At 38.8% G+C, this 21,366-nt stretch overlaps 1 protein-coding gene across 6 annotated transcripts in view; it reads right to left on the bottom strand.

Moving 5' to 3' along the window:
• Positions 1–21,366, bottom strand: part of Mmd (monocyte to macrophage differentiation associated) — a 137,206-nt gene that overhangs the window by 78,422 nt on the left and 37,418 nt on the right. For 5 of the 6 annotated variants that reach the window (XR_013436135.1, XR_013436134.1, XR_013436133.1 and 2 more), the window contains exons 2-6: positions 13,812–13,893; positions 12,380–12,540; positions 9,250–9,324; positions 7,561–7,662; positions 5,737–5,806 (exon numbers count right to left, since the gene is read on the bottom strand). Coding sequence is in view for 3 of the 6 variants with exons in the window: in XM_078042276.1 (XP_077898402.1) it covers positions 5,737–5,806; positions 7,561–7,662; positions 9,250–9,324; positions 12,380–12,540; positions 13,812–13,893 (490 nt within the window). In the remaining 3 variants the exon portion in view is untranslated. Of the gene's footprint in view, positions 1–5,736; positions 5,807–7,560; positions 7,663–9,249; positions 9,325–12,379; positions 12,541–13,811; positions 13,894–20,907; positions 21,188–21,366 lie in introns of those variants that run through there. The other variant, XM_005321601.3, reaches the window with a different exon arrangement.

A 21,366-nucleotide genomic window follows, 5' to 3' on the forward strand; every position in this document is an offset into this window, starting at 1 on the left:
CTCTTGGCTACTCAGCTACAGACCTATTTACTGGGTCTTGGTTGCTGTTGGTGGCTATTCTACAGATTACAAAATGCATTCTAAACCTATCCCAATATACCTTTATTATTATACCCCCTTCTGCACAAGATCAAAAATACAGCAGTACACTTCCTTTTTTTCCATCCCACCCTTAGTTGTCATTTAGTTTACCTCAAAATGTTACAACCCCTCACTTACCTTCTGAAGAAATTAAAACATGGAAAACAGTATTTTGTATTCATTTGCAGATCTATCACTTCTGGCTTCTTGATTGATTTTTGGCATGACCATCAGGAGAGCTTCAGTGTGCAGCTGATAGGTTTGTACCCTGTGGCATTTTAATGATACCACCACACTGTATTCCTGCTTCTACTGACTCTGACCATATGCTAGTGGTCAATCTTCTCTGTTTGCTTTTTTCCTTTGGCTGATCTTATGATTTTCTCTATTTTCTCCCCTCATGGTTGTTTTTTAGTGATTTGACTAATGTGCCCAAGTGTAGTTCTCATGTTTATCCTGCTTTGCTTTGCAAACCTGTGGATTGATTTCATCACATTTGGGAAAATTTCAACTATTATTTCTATTATGCTTCCTTAAGCCACTCATTATTGTCCAACATTTACTAAGGTTCTGTTCAATTACTTCTTTTTCCTCTTGCTCTCTGGTCTGAGTAGTTTCTACTGATCTGGATTCAAGTTCACCAACTTTTTCTTCTACAGTAACCAATTTATTGTTAAACCTCTCCAATAATGTTGTTTTTCTCAAGACAGCACAGTGTTTATGTCAAGAATTTCCATTTGGTTTCCTTTTTATAGTCTCCTTTTATTTTCTGAGATTCCTCATCTATTTACTAATTATGTTGTAATGTCCTTGCAAATTTCTACATCTCTGTCATCTTTGGATCTGTTTCTCTTGACCTGATTTCCTTAGGTATGTGTGATTTTCCTGCTTCTTACCTACCTGGTAGTATTTATCTAGATGGTGGATACCAAATTGTTAATGACTGTAGATTTTGTTGATTTCCTTGGAAGATAGTTGAGACTTGTTCTAGCAGACAGTTTTATTTCCTGAAAGATCACTTTTACTTTTTCAAGGTTTGTTCAGGAGCATTGTTATGGTAGGTCTAGAGTAGTACTCAATCTAGGGCTACTATAGCTCTGTTCCTAAGCTGTGGCTTTGGCAGGATCAGCTGAATGCTTGTGATGTTCACAGTGATCTCTCCACTCAGGGCTGGTTGAAACTCCATGTTTCCCAGCACTGTGCACTTTCTGGAATTTCCATTTATCTCATGACCTTCAAAAAGTTATTCTCAGAAAGGGTTGGCAGAGTTTTGCCCTGCACATATTTAGCTTGACAGTTGGTCAAGGAAACTCTTTTGCAGATTTCTGGAGCTTCTCTCAGCAGGCCCCACCTTCCAGTTCCCTGACCCAAAATGCAGCTTTCTCTGCAGCCTGAAATGCCAACTTCTGCTTCTTATGCCCAGACTGCTGCTCTCTGGGCTCCACTTCCTTTTATTGCTATTTGGAAGGTATCCAGGGAAACAAGCAGGGAGAATTCAAAACTCTTCTCTCAAGGATCACAGTTCTATATGTCTGTGTGCAATGCCAAAAACCAGTTGCTTTCATTCTTTTGTAGTTCTCTATGGCCAAAGGGTTACATCTGGTATCCATGACTGACTGGAACCAAAGAATTTGAGTCCTCCCTCACACTGTGCCTTTGTTGGTTCAAATGACTTATACGGTTCTTTCTGCCTACCTCTACAGCATTATCACAATACTATGCCACCAGCATACCTATACCACCACATATATGTGCACAATCAAGACACCCTGCATGTTCCTAACAACAAACCATTTTCAATTCTTCAAAAATGCTGAAGCTTCTACCCCCAGTCCAGGCTTCCTTCATTTTGTTCTCTCTATCTATAACCCTTGCCTCATCTCTTGGCTTCTACTTATCTTTTCAAATCAGCTTAAATATCTCTGTTATTTCTCTCTTGAGTTCACATAGCAGTTTCAACCTTCCCTAATCAAAGACATTATAAAATTTCATTATAGCTTCTTACTGAATATGAATTATATTTGCCTGCTGGATTCTAAGATGTATGAGGGCAGTGTGGGGATTATCCTGTTTGATTATCAAACTTTAGTCACCTACTATTGTAACACTTATGAAAATACCAATTAAAGATTTGGGCTAGGAAAAGTACTAGATAAACCTGTTCTTATAATACCCAGAGGGAATTTACTTGAAATTCTACTCTAATAATTAGTAACCTATCTACATAGACTTTGCTTATATTGCTCTGGGTGTCCTGAGCAATATAACTATATGGCTGTCTGGCCAATTTAGTCATTTGCTTCCCTCCATTTAAAAATTCTGTTGCCAACTAAAATACATGTATTTTTTTGGTGGTAGGTAATTATTAAAGCCATCATAAAACTCATACCTCAAAGAAACATATTTTGTTAGATTTTCCTAAGACATATTACCAGAAAAAACAGAACTACATTTTAATTCTCTAGATATTTTTGTGACCAAGGCAAGCACTGAATATAGTAAGGTGCTTATAATGTGCCTATGATCTCAGGAGTAAAATTATAGGTACACTTATTCTAACCATTGCAGGCTTGGAAGAGAGTTCAAACTAAACATATCGGGGTCTCTTTAATCAATGTCATGGCTAATGGCAAAAATGTACAGCATAAGTCACTGTAGTATTTGAGCTAAAGTATTTGAGCAAAAAATTAGTTGGATTAAACTATAAGCAATGATATCAAAGTGACAGATATGCATTGATTTCTCAACAGAAATTCAATGTGAAAAGAATTCAAAATATATATGCATTTGACTACTAAAGGTAATGTAATACTTCTCCCCATGAAAGTTCCCAAAAGATATTTTCAAATAAAGTTAAAACAAAAACAAAAATGAAAAAACCCACAACACTTGAAAAGAGAAATATTATCACTTAAAAACAACCAAAACATTAAAAAAGCATTCACCATGATCAAGTTGGTTTCAGGAATACAAGGTTGCATGCCACACTGCAAATCAATGAGTGTAACACAGCAGATGAATAAAAATCAAGGATAAGAACCATAAGATCATCTCAATATATGCAGGACAAGCCTGTGTTAAAGCTTAACATCCTTTCATGATAAAATTCCTGAATAAATTAGGCACAGAAGGATCCTGACTCAACATAATACGGACAACATGTGACAAACCCATGGCCAACATCACACTAAGTGGGGAAACTGAAAGCATTTTTTCTAAGATCCAAGAAAGTCCACCTTCACCCTTATTTCATATAATACTAGAAGTTTTAGCCAGAACAATTAGACAAGAGAATGAAATAAAAAGTACACAAGTAAGGAACAGGAAAGTCAAATTATCCCTATTTGCTAATGATTCTATATATAGAAAATACTTGCACTGAAAGACTTTTAGACCTGATAAAGAATTTCAGTAAAATAGCAGGATATGAAAATCAACATACAAAAATCAATACTCTTATTATACACCAATAATGAAGTTACTAAAAAAGAAATCAGAAAGAAGTCCCATACATATTAGCCATACACAAAATAACCCTTGGAATAAACCCAATCGAGGATGTGAAAAACCTTTACATCGAATATTGCAAAACACTGAATAAAGATACTGAAGGAGATACTAAAAGATGGAAAGACCACCCACATTCTTGGACTGGAGAATCAATATTGTTGAAATGGTCATTCTATCCAAAGTGATCTACAGATTCAGTGCAATCCCCATCAAAATACCAATGACATTCTTCACAGAATAAACCTAAAAATCCACATGGATACATAAAAGACCCAGAATAGCCAGAGCAACCCTGAGCAAAGAGAGCAATGCTGAAGGATTTCAAAACATACTACAGAGCCATAGTAACAAAAAACAGTACGTTATTGACATAAAGATAGATATGTAGACCAAGAGAAGAAAATCAAGGACCCAGAAATAAATCCATGCATAGTCAACCAACTGATTCTTGACAAAGGTGCCAAAAACTCACGCTGAATAAAGGACAGTCTCTTCAACAAATGATCCGAGAAAATCAGATACCCACAAGCAGAAGATTGAAACTAGACCACTATCTCTCACCCTGTACAATAGTCAACTCAAAATAGACCAAAAACTTTAATGTAAGACCCAAAACTTTAAAACTACTAGGAAAAAAACAGAAGGGAAACACTTCATGATATTGGCACAGGTGATAATTTTTTTGGCTAGAATTCCAAAGCTCAGGAAAAAAAAAGAAAAACAAGAACCAAAGTGATTATATCAAATTTTAGTTTTAGCACAACTAAGGAGACACTCAAGTATAGACATAACCTAGAGACTGCAAGAAAATCTTTACCAGCTATTCACCTGACTGGATTAATATCTAGATTAATATAAAGAACAAAAAAATTTAACAACAAAAAATAAGTAATCCAATTTAAAAAATGGGCAAGTGGCCTGAATTTATTTCTCAAAAAAAGTACAAATGGCCAATAAACATGAAAAAAATGTTCAACATCTTTAGCTATCAGGGAAATGCAAATCAAAACTACACTGAACCTTAGTTAGAAAGGATATTATCAAAAAAATAAAAACTACCGGCAATGATGTAGACAAAAAGGAACTCACATACTGTTGGTGGTAGGAATGTTAAGTTAGAATAGTCCATGTGGAAAATAGTATGTAAGTTCCTCAAAAAACTAAAAACAGAACTATCATATGATCCAGTTATACCGCTTCTGGGTTATAAAAGACACCTGTATATCCATGTTTATTATAGCACTATTTAGAACAGCTAGGACACAGAATCAACCTAGATGCTGTCAACAGATGAGTGGATAACAAATATGGTGTGCGTGTGTATGTGTGTGTGTGTGTGTGTGTGTGTGTGTGTGTGTGTGTATATATGCACAATGGAGTATTATTCAATCATAGAAAAGAATGAAATCCTATCATTTACAGGAAAATGGATGGAACTGGAGAACATATTGAGTGAAATAAGTCAGGGACTATTAGGGGCTAGGAAGGGTGACACACTGGGGGTTGGAGAGCAGTGAAGAGAAATGGGAGACTGAGAAAAGGTGAAAGAGACAGTAGACATAATCAATGGATGATATATACATGCATGGAAATGTCAGTGAAACCCATTAATTTGTACCATTTATACATATTAATTTAAAAAAGTGAAAGACAAAATAAGCCCAAAAGGATCTAAAGAATATCCAAACTACTGAAGAAAATGGCCTTTTAAGGTCCTTCTAATTCTTGAGATTTTTAGAAGTCTTCAAAGAAACCTCAAAATTTACCCTCTTCCATATATTCAGGGTTAAGAAGCTAAATAGTTCAATCAGAAATATAATGACATACTTCTTTGGGACAAGCGTAAGGTAAATGGTGGGATCAAAAACAGAAAATAAACAAATAAATACTGAAGATATCAAAAGAAGAAAAACATATCTAAATACATAGCTTCTCCAAGCCTCAGAGAGGACTGAGTGCTAGTGTCTAGCACACTTCATTATTTATTTCTTTTTCCTTTTAATCTGTAGTTAAGAGACATGCAGTAGTTAAAACACACACACACATACATACACAAAGAAAACTACTATGTATCATATTTATAATCATATTACAAGCCCCAGAAATTTAAAAAGAAATAACTAAAATTATAAAGTCTTTTCTTACCATTGACGTCACCACCAAGGCAGGAGAAAATCCCATTGTGAGATAGAAGAAGAGCTCAACCACTTTATACCTGCAAAAAAAGAGAAATGCTTTTGAATTTAAGCATTTCTTTGTTACATAGAGCATTAACATAAAAGATTTTCCTTTTTTATTTTAAAAGAGAAGTGTAAACTTTTAACCACTTAAGTGATATATATCCCTCAGAAGAAGACCACTAGGCCTCTACCTAACATACCATCAGGGAGTAACAATGACCTAGCATTTCCTCTAGGATTGAATAGGCAGCAAACATTACATGCTACTTAGAACATGTGTCAAAGTTACCAAATTGAATTCAATCCACCTTACATCTTTCCCTTTCCAACCCTAGAGTGTCTGTCTTCATTACCATCCACACTTAAGAGAACATCAAACTATGAAGGCAGATGGGGATGCAGTTTGGGACCTAGTTTATCAAGGGCAAAGAAACAACAGCCCTAAGGAAAGAGATGCATTTTGTCTGTGTCTTCATTTTGTATTTGTACAAACTCCAATTCTCTAGCCTAATAATTATCAGATTAGGCTACAGAATACCTGAAAATTCCAAGGAACTCAATGTATTAAAATTCAACTTACATGTCTATCTAATCATAAAAGACTGGAGTCTCTTCAAAGGCAGGGACTGAGTTTATTTATGTTTCGATCTACAGGGCCTAGAACAGTGCTGGATTCAATTTAAGTGCTCAATAATGTCTGCCAAACTAAATGGTCAAGGGTGATTCACTTCGTTCTTAGTTTTTAATACTCAAAACCTGTTGTGAAGTAACCATATCAGGAGAAGGAGGAGCTTAGCAGTTTGGTGTACATCAGAAGGCCTTCCTTCCTTACTTCCTATTTTATCTGAGTATATGATTTAAGAGTTTGAGCCCAAGAAGCAAAGTGTACCCTTGGATTTATATATATCACATATACCCACTTGGCACTGCTAATTATGGTCAAAAGAGATTTTGAGTGAATTTCAAAATCAGAGAGACATTAGTGAGAAGTACCACTTTCTCCTGAAAGGAGAAAATAAGACAATACTCTCTGACAAACACAAATTATATTCTGAAAGCCCTTCTGCCAACCATGGAGATAAAGAATTTAATAAACTGTTAAATTAAATGACAATGATATCATGGTTATGAGATTCTCAAATTCAAGCATCTTAAATAATAAAAAGAGCTATGGATCAGAAACTGGAATACCTGGGTCCTAATTTCCAGTGAGTCCCTTAAGACAAATTTCAATAAGCCTTTCTTTTTATATTGTTCAATACTTGTGACTATGAGCTCTAAATAAGGAACTGTCAAGTGTGCCCCAAGGCCATAATAGTAAGAGTTTAGATATCCTTCCAAATGGCCCTTTTTTTTATGGAAGCCTATTTGGAACACCCAGTACGTTCCTATGTTGGTAGGTATTATGCTGCTGGGCACTTAATATCTGTTACCTTCAATCTTCATAGAAACCTTACAAAAGGCTATTTTTCTTACCTCAAGACTGTAAATTACAGAGGACAAGGCTAGTTGGCCTTAGAATGAGAAATGAGGTCCCACTGATTCCAAAATGCTTGGCCATATTGTCCCTCATCCACATCATATCATACACGTCATTCATATCTTTCCATGGCAATCTGTTCACCAATAATGACTACCAAATGGTTCTAAAGATTTATTAAAAACAATATAGTCTATTTATGTATTTCTACTATTTTGAAGTACAAATGTAAAGGAAATTGTATTGAAATGCAGGTAAAATTTAGGCAGTTAATTTTTAAATTATCAAACATAAATTATTTTCTCTTACTTTTCATGGTAGAGAAATACATAAATGGTTCCTCCAGCTGCCATGAGCCAGATAAACCAACGCATATGAGATGCCAGGGGTCCAAGTTCACGGAGATTTAACCTACAAACGTAAACATGACAACAAAGAACACAAGGGATAAATGAAGGAAATTCACAGAACTTGTGTTTTCCTCTAATCACTGAAAACTGAGAAAATAATTAGGATAAGAGCAGGAAGAGAAGGTATCAGAACAATAAGGAGGCAGGTGGGCAATTTGGGTAAAATTAATAACTTAAAAAAGATAAAATTCTCGGTCAACCTTTAAGACTTAAAATAAGTTCTAGCATGATTTAAAAAGAGAACCAACTAAGAACAGACAAGCAGAAGTGAGTCCCAGCACACCTGTCACGCCTGAATTTGTCTAGGAGTGCAGACTGGGGTAAAGGATACTTGTCTTTTTATTTCTGAGCATGTTTTGGGGAGTGAATTGCTTACAAAGCTTAATGAGAAACCTGAATAAATTTCTGAGCCAGAATCACATACCCATAGCAGATACCTAATACACAGACAACATGTCTCCATTACCTAGCTCTCTGCCAAGATGAAACATGAGAAGAATTATCCCAACATGTGTGATGGAAGATATTCTGTTAGAATTTAACTGCGGACCATTGTGAGGTCTGAATTTTAAAATGTTGTGAGTTCATCTGTAATAGTGTCATAATAAGAATATGAAAAAAATGCTCTAATTGTCTATGACTATAAAATTAATATTTTCAAATGGAAAAGGTGTCCTTGCGTAGCTAAAGTAAATGTGAATAAAGTGCCTACTTTGATACCTGATTCCTCAGCTCATACTTAAAATTTTTTTTACTTATTTACTTATTTTAAATTGAAATGTACTTCACAAAAGCATTCAAGCATTCTTGCTCCAATATGAATCAGACCTATAATTTAGTAAGATGTATTGGAGAGAGCTAGCACTTATTTTTATACTAACAGATAATTATGCTTCTTTGGAACAAGTGAGGCTACATTAGCCAGAATCTAGAAGTCTGCTTTTCTAATGACTATAGCAATTGATGGCATAATAAGAACTTCTGAGTGTTTAAAATTGAACCATGTCTTGATAAGGGAAAACTAATGTTTCTTTAATTATGTGCTTCAAAGCAACATAAGATTGCATTTGATCTGTACCAACAGGAAAATAAGATCAAGGAAATGGAAGAGAATACGAGGTATTTTAAATAGTTAACTAATTTGGCTAGTTCACTTACTTAGATAGCAAAGAAATGAGAATGTGCTGCATAAATCTCAAAAGGAAGCTTGCTTTTCTCATATATATTTACAGCACTGTTTACCTGAACAATTCAAGTTCTGAAAAGCAGCAGAGGTATATGGAAAGAATATAGAGGGCAAAGTTTATGTTTAAAAATGAACATGCTACCTACAATTAAGTTCATAGCATTCACGTCCTCTCAGACAATTCAATTCTCAGATATTCATTCTAAACAGCAATATTTCTCACTTCAAAACTACAATCTGACCCAAGTAATCAAATAGGAAAAAATGCATATATTTATATCCTTCAGGGGGAAATGGGATATATGCATGAGAGCTGGGGGCAGGGAGAGGAGGAATAGAAGAAAAGAGAAATGAGGAATTCTAATCATAAAAATATTGCCTTCAAGAATAGTTTTATCTTACCATGGAGCATAAGATGCTGCAATGAAGAAATAAATTACCATTCTATCACACATGTGAAAACAATGCTCCACTGTCCTGGTAAGGAAGAAAACACAAGTTAGACACATTTAAAAAGAAAATGTTTAGACTGAAAGTATGGGTTATCACTGCACTATGTTGCGATTTCCATTCCTGTTCTAGTCTCTCATGACATTTATAACTTGCTCTTGTTTTTTTTTTAATATTATGAAGCCACAAATAAAAAGCTTTATATTGACTTTCAGGTTGTTCACACAATATTCTTACCATGTATAAGACAGAAATAGAGCCCCATGATAATTAGGAAGTCTAAAGTGATTAAAAGAAATGAAATCTTGTCTTTTCTGATATTGTCCATTTCTTTCAGAGCCTATCTAACAGAGAAATGAAATTCCTTGACAGCAGATCACCTCCTAGTTCTTCCCACAGCGCAGGGCATGAGGTCCTGATGTTCAGCAAACACTCCCTGAACTCAGGCTACACTCTTCGTATCTGTTTAGAATGTCTTTTAAAAAGCTTTCATTTTTAAATACCGCAGAGTAGACAAGAGGATGTAATAAAGGCAATGCAGTAATTTAGGAAAAGCCATAACAAAAACACAAAACATTGCATTTGCTACAAGAGGGTGACCTCTCAGATTTCTAAGCAAGTTCCTCTTTCCAAAATCGAAGTCAGGAAATGTATGCACCAACATCTGCCTCATGGATGTCTACTCAAAATGGCTTAAGCAGAATCTGCCCTTTACTGAAGTGATTTAAAAGTATAAATGCACAGCATCACCTTGTATCTCTCTTCAGTGTGCAGGAGGTTCTAAGACAATCTGAAGGAGCACTAGCATTAGGCTTGACCTCCCCCCACACAGTATTGACCCAACAGACTGATCAGGACCTGTGTTACTTAAGCGAGAATACATTTGTGAGGAGGAATGGTTTTTAGTTTAGTGGCCGGAAGCTACAACTCACTCCCAATGTAACTCAGGTCACAGATCTAAAGAAGCAAGCACCAGATCAATGCTTCTCAAATTTGACTACTATGTATTACAATCACCTGGGGAGCTTTAAATTGTAACCATGGACTCCAGCCCACACAATTCTACTTTAAGGCTAGAAATGTGATAGATGGTCCAAGGAAAGGGAGTATCTGTTTTGAAACTTTTTTTTTTTTTTTCCATTTTCCCTAACCTTCTGGAATGACTGCAACTCCTAGCAAGGTTCGGGACCTTTTTTATTCTGCTTTCTAGATTGTCAAGACATTGTTAGAATAGGGAGCCACACCTGGAACTTAATCAAGATCTGCCACCCATTTCTCTCTCACTATTCTCACAAGTAAAATGAAAGTAATTTCTTTCTTACATAGAATGTGAAGCATTAAATGTGATAATGTAGGCCATGTAAAATATTTAGCACATAGTAGCACCTAGCACATATTTATTTCCCTTCTCTTTTCCACTGAAATTAAGGCATTATTTGGATATTTAAAATATTTAATGCAGAGCAAAAAATCTAAATGTGGCTTTTGATTCTACCAGTGCTACATCAAGGTTCAAGAGAGTCTGGTTTCGTTACACTTTCCTTGTCCCTGGCAAGGAGGCCCTGAATACTGAAGTAGGCATCTACAACTCTTTATTGATTCAGAAATCTAGACATCAAAGCCAAGTCTGCTGAGGCAACCACAAGCATTGGAATATGCCAAGATGATAATGAAGTGCTCTGCTTCCAGACTGGCCTCCGCGAGGTGCCCTGAGGAGCCAGGGTGGGTACTTTTGTGGTTGTCTTATGAGCATGTTCCAAAGAACCCTTGAAATTCATTGCTGTGGTTTTATTTTAATCCCAGGGAACTGTCACCTTATAGGAAAGGGTAGCAGACAGCAAACTATATGCAGTATTGTGAAGGATACGGAGAAAGAAAAAAAAAAAGTGCTTAAGGGTCAAAGGTCTTGGGATGATCCAATTCTGCTGGTTTCACTGAGCTAGACAAGTCAGGTTTGCCCAACTAAAATTAAGGAGTTTGGATTAGATGATCTCTAAATATCCTTCCAGCTCTGTTACTCTCGATTCTACATGTGACAAAATCAGTAGTCATCTCCAAAATCCTGCTTGTAAATGAAACATCTTTTCAATACTAGATTTTTTGAATATTTTGAGATTATTTTTTTGAAATTCTATAAAACCAAAAAGTACTTTCAAGTATTACTTTAAATTTCTCTTAGACTGCTCTGAATCCTCCTTTTTCAAGAAAAAAAAAATTACCCTCTTGGTTTTAATCTACTAAAAAGCTATTTCACAAGCAACCCACCCCCATCTGAATGTGCTGCTCCTTCTAAATAAAGTTGCTCAAATGATTCCTTTACTGAGAAGGAATGTTTCTGTCTTCTTCTTGTTGGTAGGCCGATGGCCACAGCAATGTTTGCAAAGTGCCTGACAGCTAACAATAGCAAAATACTTAAATGCTATACATGGAACTTCTTTCTAAAAGCTCAACTTCACGAAATGGTAAACCCAAACTGTCATATATCTCCTTACATCACATAGTCCTATGGTCTTTTGTAATTTTCCAATCATTTTCATATACATTATCTTATTCATCTATCACAATAACTTGTGAGTCAGGTATTATAACTCTCATTTTAGCAGTGAAGAAACTGAAGCTCCTTGAGGTCTAGTGACTTACCCAAGATTAAGGGGCAGGACTAGGACTCAAAACCCACTTGCTGACTCCAAAGTCAATGTGCTTTGTCACTAACCCATGGCTATTGCTTCTTACAGTAAGTATCCTTGGTGTGCTAGATAGAATTACAAAATTGCTCTAAGGATTATAAGTTGTTAAGTCTTGGGGAACCAGTGAGTTAGTTATTATTTGTGGTTATTAGCAAAGGCTTGCTTTCTTAGATGCTAAGAGGGAGAGGAATCCTCAAGCTCTGTCCAACCCAAAGAAAGTGTTCTGATTACAGAACAAAACTTTTTTAGACCCTCCAACATCTATTGCTGCCCTCCTGCAACAAGAAGATGTCCACTCTTTGCCCCATGTGACTAAAAACATGCCAGTTTGGGAGAATGACAATACACTGAGTCAACTAGTTTGGCCTATTTAAATAGCATTTTATCCACTGTACCTTAAGTGACTCTTTTTCCATGATACAATGTGAAATACTGTGGAAACGATGAAGAGGGCACAAAGGCCCATCCCATAAATCCATGCTGTTATCTTTTCCCAGCAGTCATCAGACAGCCGATGGAGGAGGGCACTGCCCACAATGGCCGGAACAATGAGGAACTGGAGGAAAGGTAATGAGAAGTAAACATCCTAGCCATCATGAAAATAAGACTTTTGCTAAAAATAGAGGCTTAGCAAAATAATTTTCTAAGAAACATTTTCCTTTCTTGAATAATCATGAGAGCACAATGAAGGGGTTAGCTGTTGCACTGGAAGCACACTGTTCTCAGGGACTGTGCTAACCAAAGTGTACACCAATAGGCAGGCAAAGATGCAACATTACTCAACTGTTGCAAAATAGATGTTCTTTATCCTGATTTCATTAAAGAAAGGCACATTTCATTCTACTCTCTAATCTGATTTGGAATAGGTTTTTTTAAAATATTCAAATGCACTAGGTGCATTGGTGCATGCCTTTAATCCCAGCAACTCAGGAGGCTGAGGCCCCAGTTTAAGGCCAGCCTGGACAATTTAAAAAAGTAAAAATAAAAAGGGCTGAGGATGCAGCTCACTGGCAGAACACCCCTACATTCAATCAGTACTTCAAAAAATAAATAAAATAAAATAAGTACAGTGTTCAAATGCCACTCATATGCCTAGATTTCTCATGGAGGTCCAGATTTTAAAATATTCTGTTCTATTGCCCCCATGGGCTACTGAAATTCCAATGTTTCAGTAAAGGGTCAATGAATGAATCAAGTCAATGACTAATATTATGCATACAACACCACACACACACAAAATCAATTATTCAAGTCATGTCCTGATTTTCTGTTCATTCTATCCATTTGGGAGTTACTACAGAATGATACTAATTTTGCAGCATTTCATTTTTAATACTTTTGTTTTTAAGTAAACAAGAACAATCCACTTTTAAGGATCAACTACTCAAAAAATTTTAAGAAGCCAGAATCTTAGAATTTTGATCTCTGTGAGGAAGAAAAGGGGAAGAAAGGAGAAATACCAAGAAATGATATTGGCCAAATAGTATTGTTACATCATGTGCATGTATGAATATGTAACAACAAATCCCACCATGTGTATAATTATAATGCATGAATAAAAAATATGGAAAAACAGAGAGAAAAAAAAAAGAATTTTACTCTATGCTAATCTAGTTATATGAGTGTAGCTGTGACTAGTAAGCATTTTATAATACAGAAACTCCCAGTAAAAATTTCCAGAACAAGACCCACTGCTGATTTCTGGGTAGCTAAGGTCACAGAGGTGAGTAAACCCCACTAATCATGCCGAGGTTATTAGAGCTAATTACCCTTCTTCCCACCAGAACCCTATGGGCAGAACAGCAATAACAGAAAACATGTACTCACTGCATGTGTGTAACAGTTAGCAGCATGTTCATAGCAAGTTGGTTTGTAGCGGCCATTGGCTGGAGCTGGATGGTTCATGAAACTGTAGAAACAAAAAGCCATCATGTGAATAAAGCTTAAAGCCATGGGAAGAACAATGAGGTAGGCCTGCAATGACTGTTTATTCTAAATGAAGAGGTCACTGGTGAAAATACATAGTTACAGGAAGAAAATCAGAAGCCATTAAAAAAATGTAAACTGGAGTAATACCAATGATCCTAAAGCAAATACCCAGGTCTAATGAATGAAGTTTTCTTTTAGTTTACTCAAAAGATAAACCTTCTACCAACCAAAACAAACAGAAACCATATTCAACACTTCAACTGGTATCCCTAATGAGCCAAAAAAAGTCATAACCAAATGGTTAATATTAAATATTAATAGAAAAAAAAACAAGGGAATTTTCTGGACTTCAGTTGTTGTCATTAAATGAAAAGATATATGTTGTATTTGAAAGGTTTCTGTTTTCTCTCCCAGAATGTATACAGCTTTATATATGCAGATCTTTATAAAGCCTACATCCCACAATTAAAGGCTTGCCCAACTAGTTTCCCCATATTGTGTTACCTGTTCTGGCAGCAGACGGTTTAAATGATACCTGGCTTCCTCTAGGCCACCTAAACAAGCAGGTATATTTTCACCTTCATTCTTCCTGAATTAAAGGAGTTTGCTTCAAAAACCAAACACATGACTAGTACCTGATATCCTGGCTATAAAATTTATATATCTCACAAATTAACATGGATGTAAATATTAAAACCTGTTACCAATACAGATACATGCTGGAATTCCATACTTCCTGTGTACCCAGACACTATCATAATCAGCAACAGAATGAAAACCTAAATACACAAGACCAAGAGATGACAGTGCTCATCTATTTCAGTGTGCAGATGAGGATGCCCCTAAATCTGCACTCACCCAGGTTTCATAGTGGATCCAGGATTACTCTGACCACTCCCAAGAGGAGAAAAAAAAAAAAAGTTGTCTGAACAAAGAAGTAGATGCAAAGCAGAAATAAAGAGGGGTCAAAGAGCCCTGGGCAGCACTTAGGTCTCAGAGGTCAACAGGTTTCATACAATAAAATTGTCTCTTTGTATGAGCTAGTTTGGAGGAGGGGAAAAATTTTTGTCACTAACAAGTTTTGACTAGTCACACATTATTTGTTGACATGATGAAAACCCAGACCAGGCTGAACAAATGGCAGAGCCATATTATCAAAAACTGGCTAAAACATGGTAGCAAGCCATTCTACACAGGGCCCAGTTGGTGATCAAAAGACTGACCAATATTTTCTCCCTGATTAAGAATGGCCTTAAATCCTTAAATCAAATAAATAAAAACCAAATGGCAGTTCTGTCAACCCCATACACACAGTTCAGGTGGAATATCTATGGGATGAATTTGGGACAGTGAAGATCTTGAACCATCAATGGGTTAGATATTTAATTAGTAAAATATCTACTTATTGATGTTGTCCACCTGGTGACTTGAAAACTATTTTTAAAAAAATCTACAGCAAGCACTTCTGAATTTATCCAAACTATTCTCACACATGGAGAAATGATTTCAAGCAATCATCTTTTCTCCCATGATAATTCTTTAAATAATTTTGCTAATTTCCTAAGGGATAATGGTGTTGCTATACAGCTCTTATTAGTAAAAAGAAAAATAATTACGCTCTTGGGAAGAATGCTTTCAGTGTCTGAAGCATTGAAGGACCTACCACATCATTACCCTGAGACATAACAACAGAGCTACAAGTAGCACAGCCTAGTGGGAATTTCAATGGGTAAAAAGTGAGGCTCCAAAATGGCTGAAGTTAGATTAAATTGAAAATGCTCCAGGGCTGGGGATGTGGCTCAAGCAGTAGCGCGCTCGCCTGGCGTGTGTGCAGCCCAGGTTAGATCCTCAGCACCACATACAAACAAAGATGTTGTGTCCGCTGAGAACTAAGAAAACATAAATAAATATTAAAATTCTCCCTCTCTCTCTCTCTCTGTCCCCCCCCTCTCTCACTCTCTCTCTCTTTAAAAAAAAAAAAAGAAAGAAAGAAAATGCTCCATGTAGGGTGCAGAAAGTAGGATCTGTCTACCCACCAAGAGCCTGCAGCCTAAGATAGCAATTTATATCTCTGGCAGCCCAATCTAAAAATAGACAGGCCATTACACAGCATCAGGGATAGATTTTCACATTTTTCTCCTATAAGCAAAGAAGCTGGTAGCCATGTTTTTGGCAGCGTGGTCCCTGCTCACCTGGAAAACTTCAGGTTAAAAATAAAGTAGGAAGTTGTAGAGAAAAAAAGTCCCTGTCTAGTGACTTAAGGGAGTCTCTTTTGATGGACAGGGACAAGATTAGGGCAATAAGGAAAAGTAAGAAGCAAGTATCTTGAGAGCATTTCACTGTCTGGGGCTCAGAGGGATAGATAGCACAATTGTTCTGCTAGAAAATTTTAATAGAATTTTTCCATTTCTCTCTGATCTACCAGCATGCCATCAAGCCTCCTCCTCAGTGTTCTGAAGAAATTACTTCTAAGACCTAAATGGAAAAGCAGATGTAAAATGCAAATAAACTCCCACACATGTGCCTAATCTCTTCCTCCAAAAAAGAACAGAGAAAGGTTCAAGTGTTATGGAGAATAGGCACCCATTTACAGAAGACATCTCTGTTAAAGTAGAGTAACTTAATGGTTACCCAGTGCTTAGAAAAGGGTAACCAGCATGCTGGGAAGGGTCTGAGTGAAGGTGATTTAGTCAGAGGGATGGGAACCACACTTAATACATTATTAGTTAAGTAGGGTTTTTTAATTCATTGCCTCACTTTGTCTTTCAACATTCTCTCTTGCCTCTCCCTTGCCCAGTGTCCTTATGTGGCCATCCCATGTGACAGAATGCAAAACTACAGAGGGAAAGAACAATTAGGGATCCGGAAAAAGCCTTAGCAATCCATCAGCAGATCTCAGAGGCCTATGATCAAATCCTACAAGCTGTCTTTGATTTCTCTGTGTTCCTTTCTCCAAGTGCAACATCATTACCTTCAAAATACATTCCAGGTCAGTACTTCTCTCTACAACTCCACAATTCCTACCTTCAATCAAGACACCATCATCTGAAGTCTGTGAAAATATAGCCTCTTAACTGGCCTTGCTGCCTGTCCTCACCCAGACTCTTCTTTAATATAGCAACCACAGAGTCTAACTCGAAGATCACATCACAACCCTATCCCAACTTAAAACCTATCTTTTGGTAACACTATAACATGTCCCTGATCCACAAGCCCTGGGCAGTGTAGTTTTCACTTCTCCAATCTCAAGGTACTCCCTTCCTGCAGCTACACCCTCCAGCTACACCTTTCTGTTCTTTCAACAGGTCAAGGTCTTGTCTGCCTCAGGGCACTAGTTGTTTATTTCTGCAGGAAAACTCTTCCCCAGCAGGCTCAGTTCTCTTCTCATCCTTCAAGCTTAGCTTAGATGTCACCTGCTCAGAGATTTTTCCAGACCTTCCTACCTAAAGTGTCACTTCAGCCCTTCCCAACAACCACAGACTTTATCATAATTCGTAAGATTTTTTAAAACCTGTTTTTCGTTTCATCTTTCCCCACTGTGGCATCAATCCCATGAAGGCTGTCTTGTTCACCATGTCATTTCCAATCCCAAGGACAATGCCCAGCTTATTAATGAAGTTTAATTTTAAAAAAAATGCTCAATGAATAAATGAATAGAAAGGCATTTCAACTACTGCTCAACTATTTTAATACAATTTAGTTTTCCTGGGGGTTCAGAAGGTTCTGTAAGAGAAATAGGCAGTTCTACAGTCAATGCAACTTGGAATCTCAAAAAATGAAAACAAAGATTGAGACAACAGATCCTCCAAGGGCCACTTCAACATCACTTAGGCCAATCCTGGGCACAGCACCTTACTATTTATTAGCTCCCCTTTGGAACTGAGCATAATTGTTCAGGAAATGTATAATGCCAATGTGACTTCATTATTAAATAAAGGGAGAAGGCATACCTAAGGAGGCCACCCCAATCCTATGATTCAATGCTCTAAAAACATGCAAAACAGGCACCCATGGAAGACTTCTAACACTGCAAGATAAGATACTTTCCCATATGTTCAATCTTGAAGCTAACCATTATTCACAAGGCTGGGATGAGGAAGAGAACATCCATATCTCAGAGACGTCGTGGTGTGGACACAGAAAAAGAAAGGATGAGCTACCCACAAGGGTGGTAGGGAGAGAGACACAAAACTGAACTCCTTCTGCCCCTTCTTAACTGTGCCTATAGGCAAGTTCTCTGTTGTTCTTTAAACCTATTTGTTCTTTTATTAAGTGGGTATAAAATTCTGTCTTCAAGGGTTATGGTTGATGAAATGGGTAAACTATAAGTACCCAGACAGTGCCTTGGCACCAACAGGCACTCAATTAATGTTAGCAGTTATTATCATTAGTCAGATGTTGTGAATGGGGAGGAATGACTATATATGTATGATTTGGCATACTGGGATTCTCAACTGGGAAACCAATAAAATAAGCAAGAAAATATTGTGTCCCACTGTTATCTTTCACATCCTCAGTTTTTTGAGAAAACACAATTGCATAAATCCCTCCAGTTAGGATAGCAGTCTGTTTCCTTACAGCCCTCCTTCATAGGAATGGCAGAACTCTGGATGCTGACCCAAAGCCACAATAACCACCAAGTTTCATTTTGAACAAAGCAGCAAGGTGTTCTTGTAATTTAGGCATAGCTACAAACTGTGGCCTAATGAAATGTCTTTACTGCAATCCAGTGCTTTTCAACTGGGTCTAAATGATCTATCAGGAAAATGAGGGAACTATTTGAAAGACAGCATGTCCCTCCCTACAATTCCTGTGTAATTTACGTACCTGCAACTATAGTGAATACTCAGAAAGATGTGTAATGATCACAGCTTCCAGAAAATGTAGACAAGTATTCTCAACATTTTAATGTGTAAACCACAAAAATCAGGACTTTCTAGTTATATTACCTTTTATTTGCAAGTTTTATTTTCAAGTACAAATTGATGCTTACAAATAGCTTTCCAATCTAGCCTATCATAAACAAGAAATTACAGAATCACTCAATTCTTCAATCAAAATCAATGTAGATCTAGATGTCATAAAGAAACTGTTAATATCCACAGTGCACAATAATATGCATCTGCTGAGAAAATTACTATCTATACTACACCAAAAGAAAATGCATGTATTTTCAATTTTTAAATAGATAGAAGAATCTAAAATCACATTACAGTGATGCTAATAAAAACTAGACAGATTACTGTCCAGCAAAAAGAAGGTAGTGCAATCAGCTGAGAAGGCAGGATCCTAAGTGAAATTGGTTGGGCTTTTTTTTCCCTTTCATTTCTTTTAGGACTGTTTGAATGTTTTTGCAACAAAAAATAAAACAGGCTTTTTTGTTCTTTCTTTAAAATAGAAGAATTCAAAGGGGCAACAGAGAAATACGAACTTAATCAAATAGGGAAGGGGTAGTTTCACAGAATAGAGCCACTGTTCTCTGAAAACAGGAAGAACACAGATGTGCAGACAAGTAAAACCAAATCAAACAAACCACATGCATAGAGCTTCACAAAGCATGCCTGAACCACTGTTACATTCTCCCTTATCCCCTATAGTCCCCAATTCTGATATAAGGTTTTAAAGCCAGAACACTTTCATTCCCTTTTGCCCTTAGAAACATTGATATGAAGTTCCCATTTGGGAAATGGTGCCAGGCTTTGTACACCCTGAGTGATGAGCAATATTCAGAAGCCAAATCTTCAAGTTGGTCCCCTTCCTGATGGCACAGACTACCACAACTCATGGGGGGCGGGGGTTGTTGGCTCCTTTACCTTTTGGGACTAGGAAAAGAACAAGATAAGTATAATTCGTAAGTCGGCAGTGAAGGAAGATACTGGAAGCAAGAAAAAGGTGCACTTGAAAATTGTAAAATTAAGGCAGTGCCTAAAAACTCAACAATAACCTCTTTGGAAGATTTCAGGTATGTCTTATTTTAAGTTCCCCATCACAGCCTGCTAAGCTAGCTGGCTGGTGGTGAAGGTTTGGGAATAGGGATGGCTGCCTTGTTCAGACAAAGGGATGGAGAGTTACTACAAACACAGGAGGCGTGAACTTTCACCCACTTAAACGAAACAGAAAAGCCCAGAGCTTCCTCTGGGAACTATGGGCCAGCGGCCTCCATCCACTGCTGCAGGGCAGAGACCAGCAGAAGTGAAGGCCGCGGTGCGCACCCCCCACCCCTCGCGGTCTGGCGTCCCCAGCAGCTCTTCAGTGAAGAAGCAGCCGACCTGCCTTCCGGTGGCGCCTCCTGGGTTCCTCCCCCTCTTGGTTTCCCAACCCAAGCGTCTCAACAGCAGGTCTCTGCACTCGAAAGCTCTGCACTTGCTCCTTCGCTGAGCCCAAAATAGCATGGCTCTGGCACTCTTAAGCCTGACAACCCAGCGAGGCCCCGACGTGGTCAGAGAAGGCTGGGCCGGATGAGCATGCCTCAGTTTCCCCGTAGCTGGGGCCATTCACAGACAAAGCATCCAAACCGCCCAGGCCACTCTCCCCGGCTTTACAACACGTCAGGACTCAGTAGCAACCCTCATTCCGTGCGCCCCGGGAGACCCCACCCCGGGGGGTAAAAGGATGGAGGCCAAAGCCTGGGCGGGAGGACTGGGGGGGGGGGGCGGCGGCACTGAGGCTGGGGCTCGGGTCCTCAGGGCTAGCAAGAGCTCTGCTTGGATGCTGATCCGGAGGGCAAAACCAGAGAATTCCTGGGAACCAGGGCAAGAGCGGGCTCCGGATGGGCAGATCGCGAGGGGCCACCCAGGTCAGGCGCGAGCTCCGCGGAGGAAGGGGATCGCCCAGGGACAGAAGGGCAGGGAATCCCTTGGGAGCCGAACCAAGCCAGGGCGCGGGATCCACCGGGATGCACCCAGGTGAGGAGCCAGGACCCACGCGCGAAGGGGCGGAAGGTGGGGACCCGTTCCCAGCACCAGCGGCGCGGCGGGCGCGCCAGCCTTCTCACCGCTGGAATCGATTCTTGAACCGCATTGATCCTCCGCTCCTCCTCGGGGGCCAGGAGCTCCGTCTCGTCAGCACCGGCGGCGGGGCGCGCGGCCCTCATGGGCTTGGGCTGCTCCAGAGGCCGTCTGCGTGCCCGGTGGAGCCGCTGGGCCGGAGTGGGCCACACTGGGGGTCGGGACAGGGCCGGGGCCAGATCGGGCGGCTGGGGGCGGGAGGGAGGCCGCTTAAACGGCCCCGGCGCCTCCCGCCTCCCGCCTCCCGCCTCCCCAGGTCCTCCGCCCCCGGTGCCCGCGCCCCGCCCCACCGCCCAGCTCCACCCCCGCCCGCTCCGCCCTTCTGCGTGCGCCCGCGGCCGCCAGCGCGTCACCGCACCGAGCGGCCAATCAGCGTCCTGAGCGGCGCGGCGGCTACGCTGCCATTCATTTCTGAGGAGCTCAGGCGGCGGGGCGGGGCCTTACTG

The sequence above is a fragment of the Ictidomys tridecemlineatus genome, chromosome 3 (assembly GCF_052094955.1).
Source record: "Ictidomys tridecemlineatus isolate mIctTri1 chromosome 3, mIctTri1.hap1, whole genome shotgun sequence".
In the NCBI taxonomy this organism is placed as follows: domain Eukaryota; kingdom Metazoa; phylum Chordata; class Mammalia; order Rodentia; family Sciuridae; genus Ictidomys; species Ictidomys tridecemlineatus.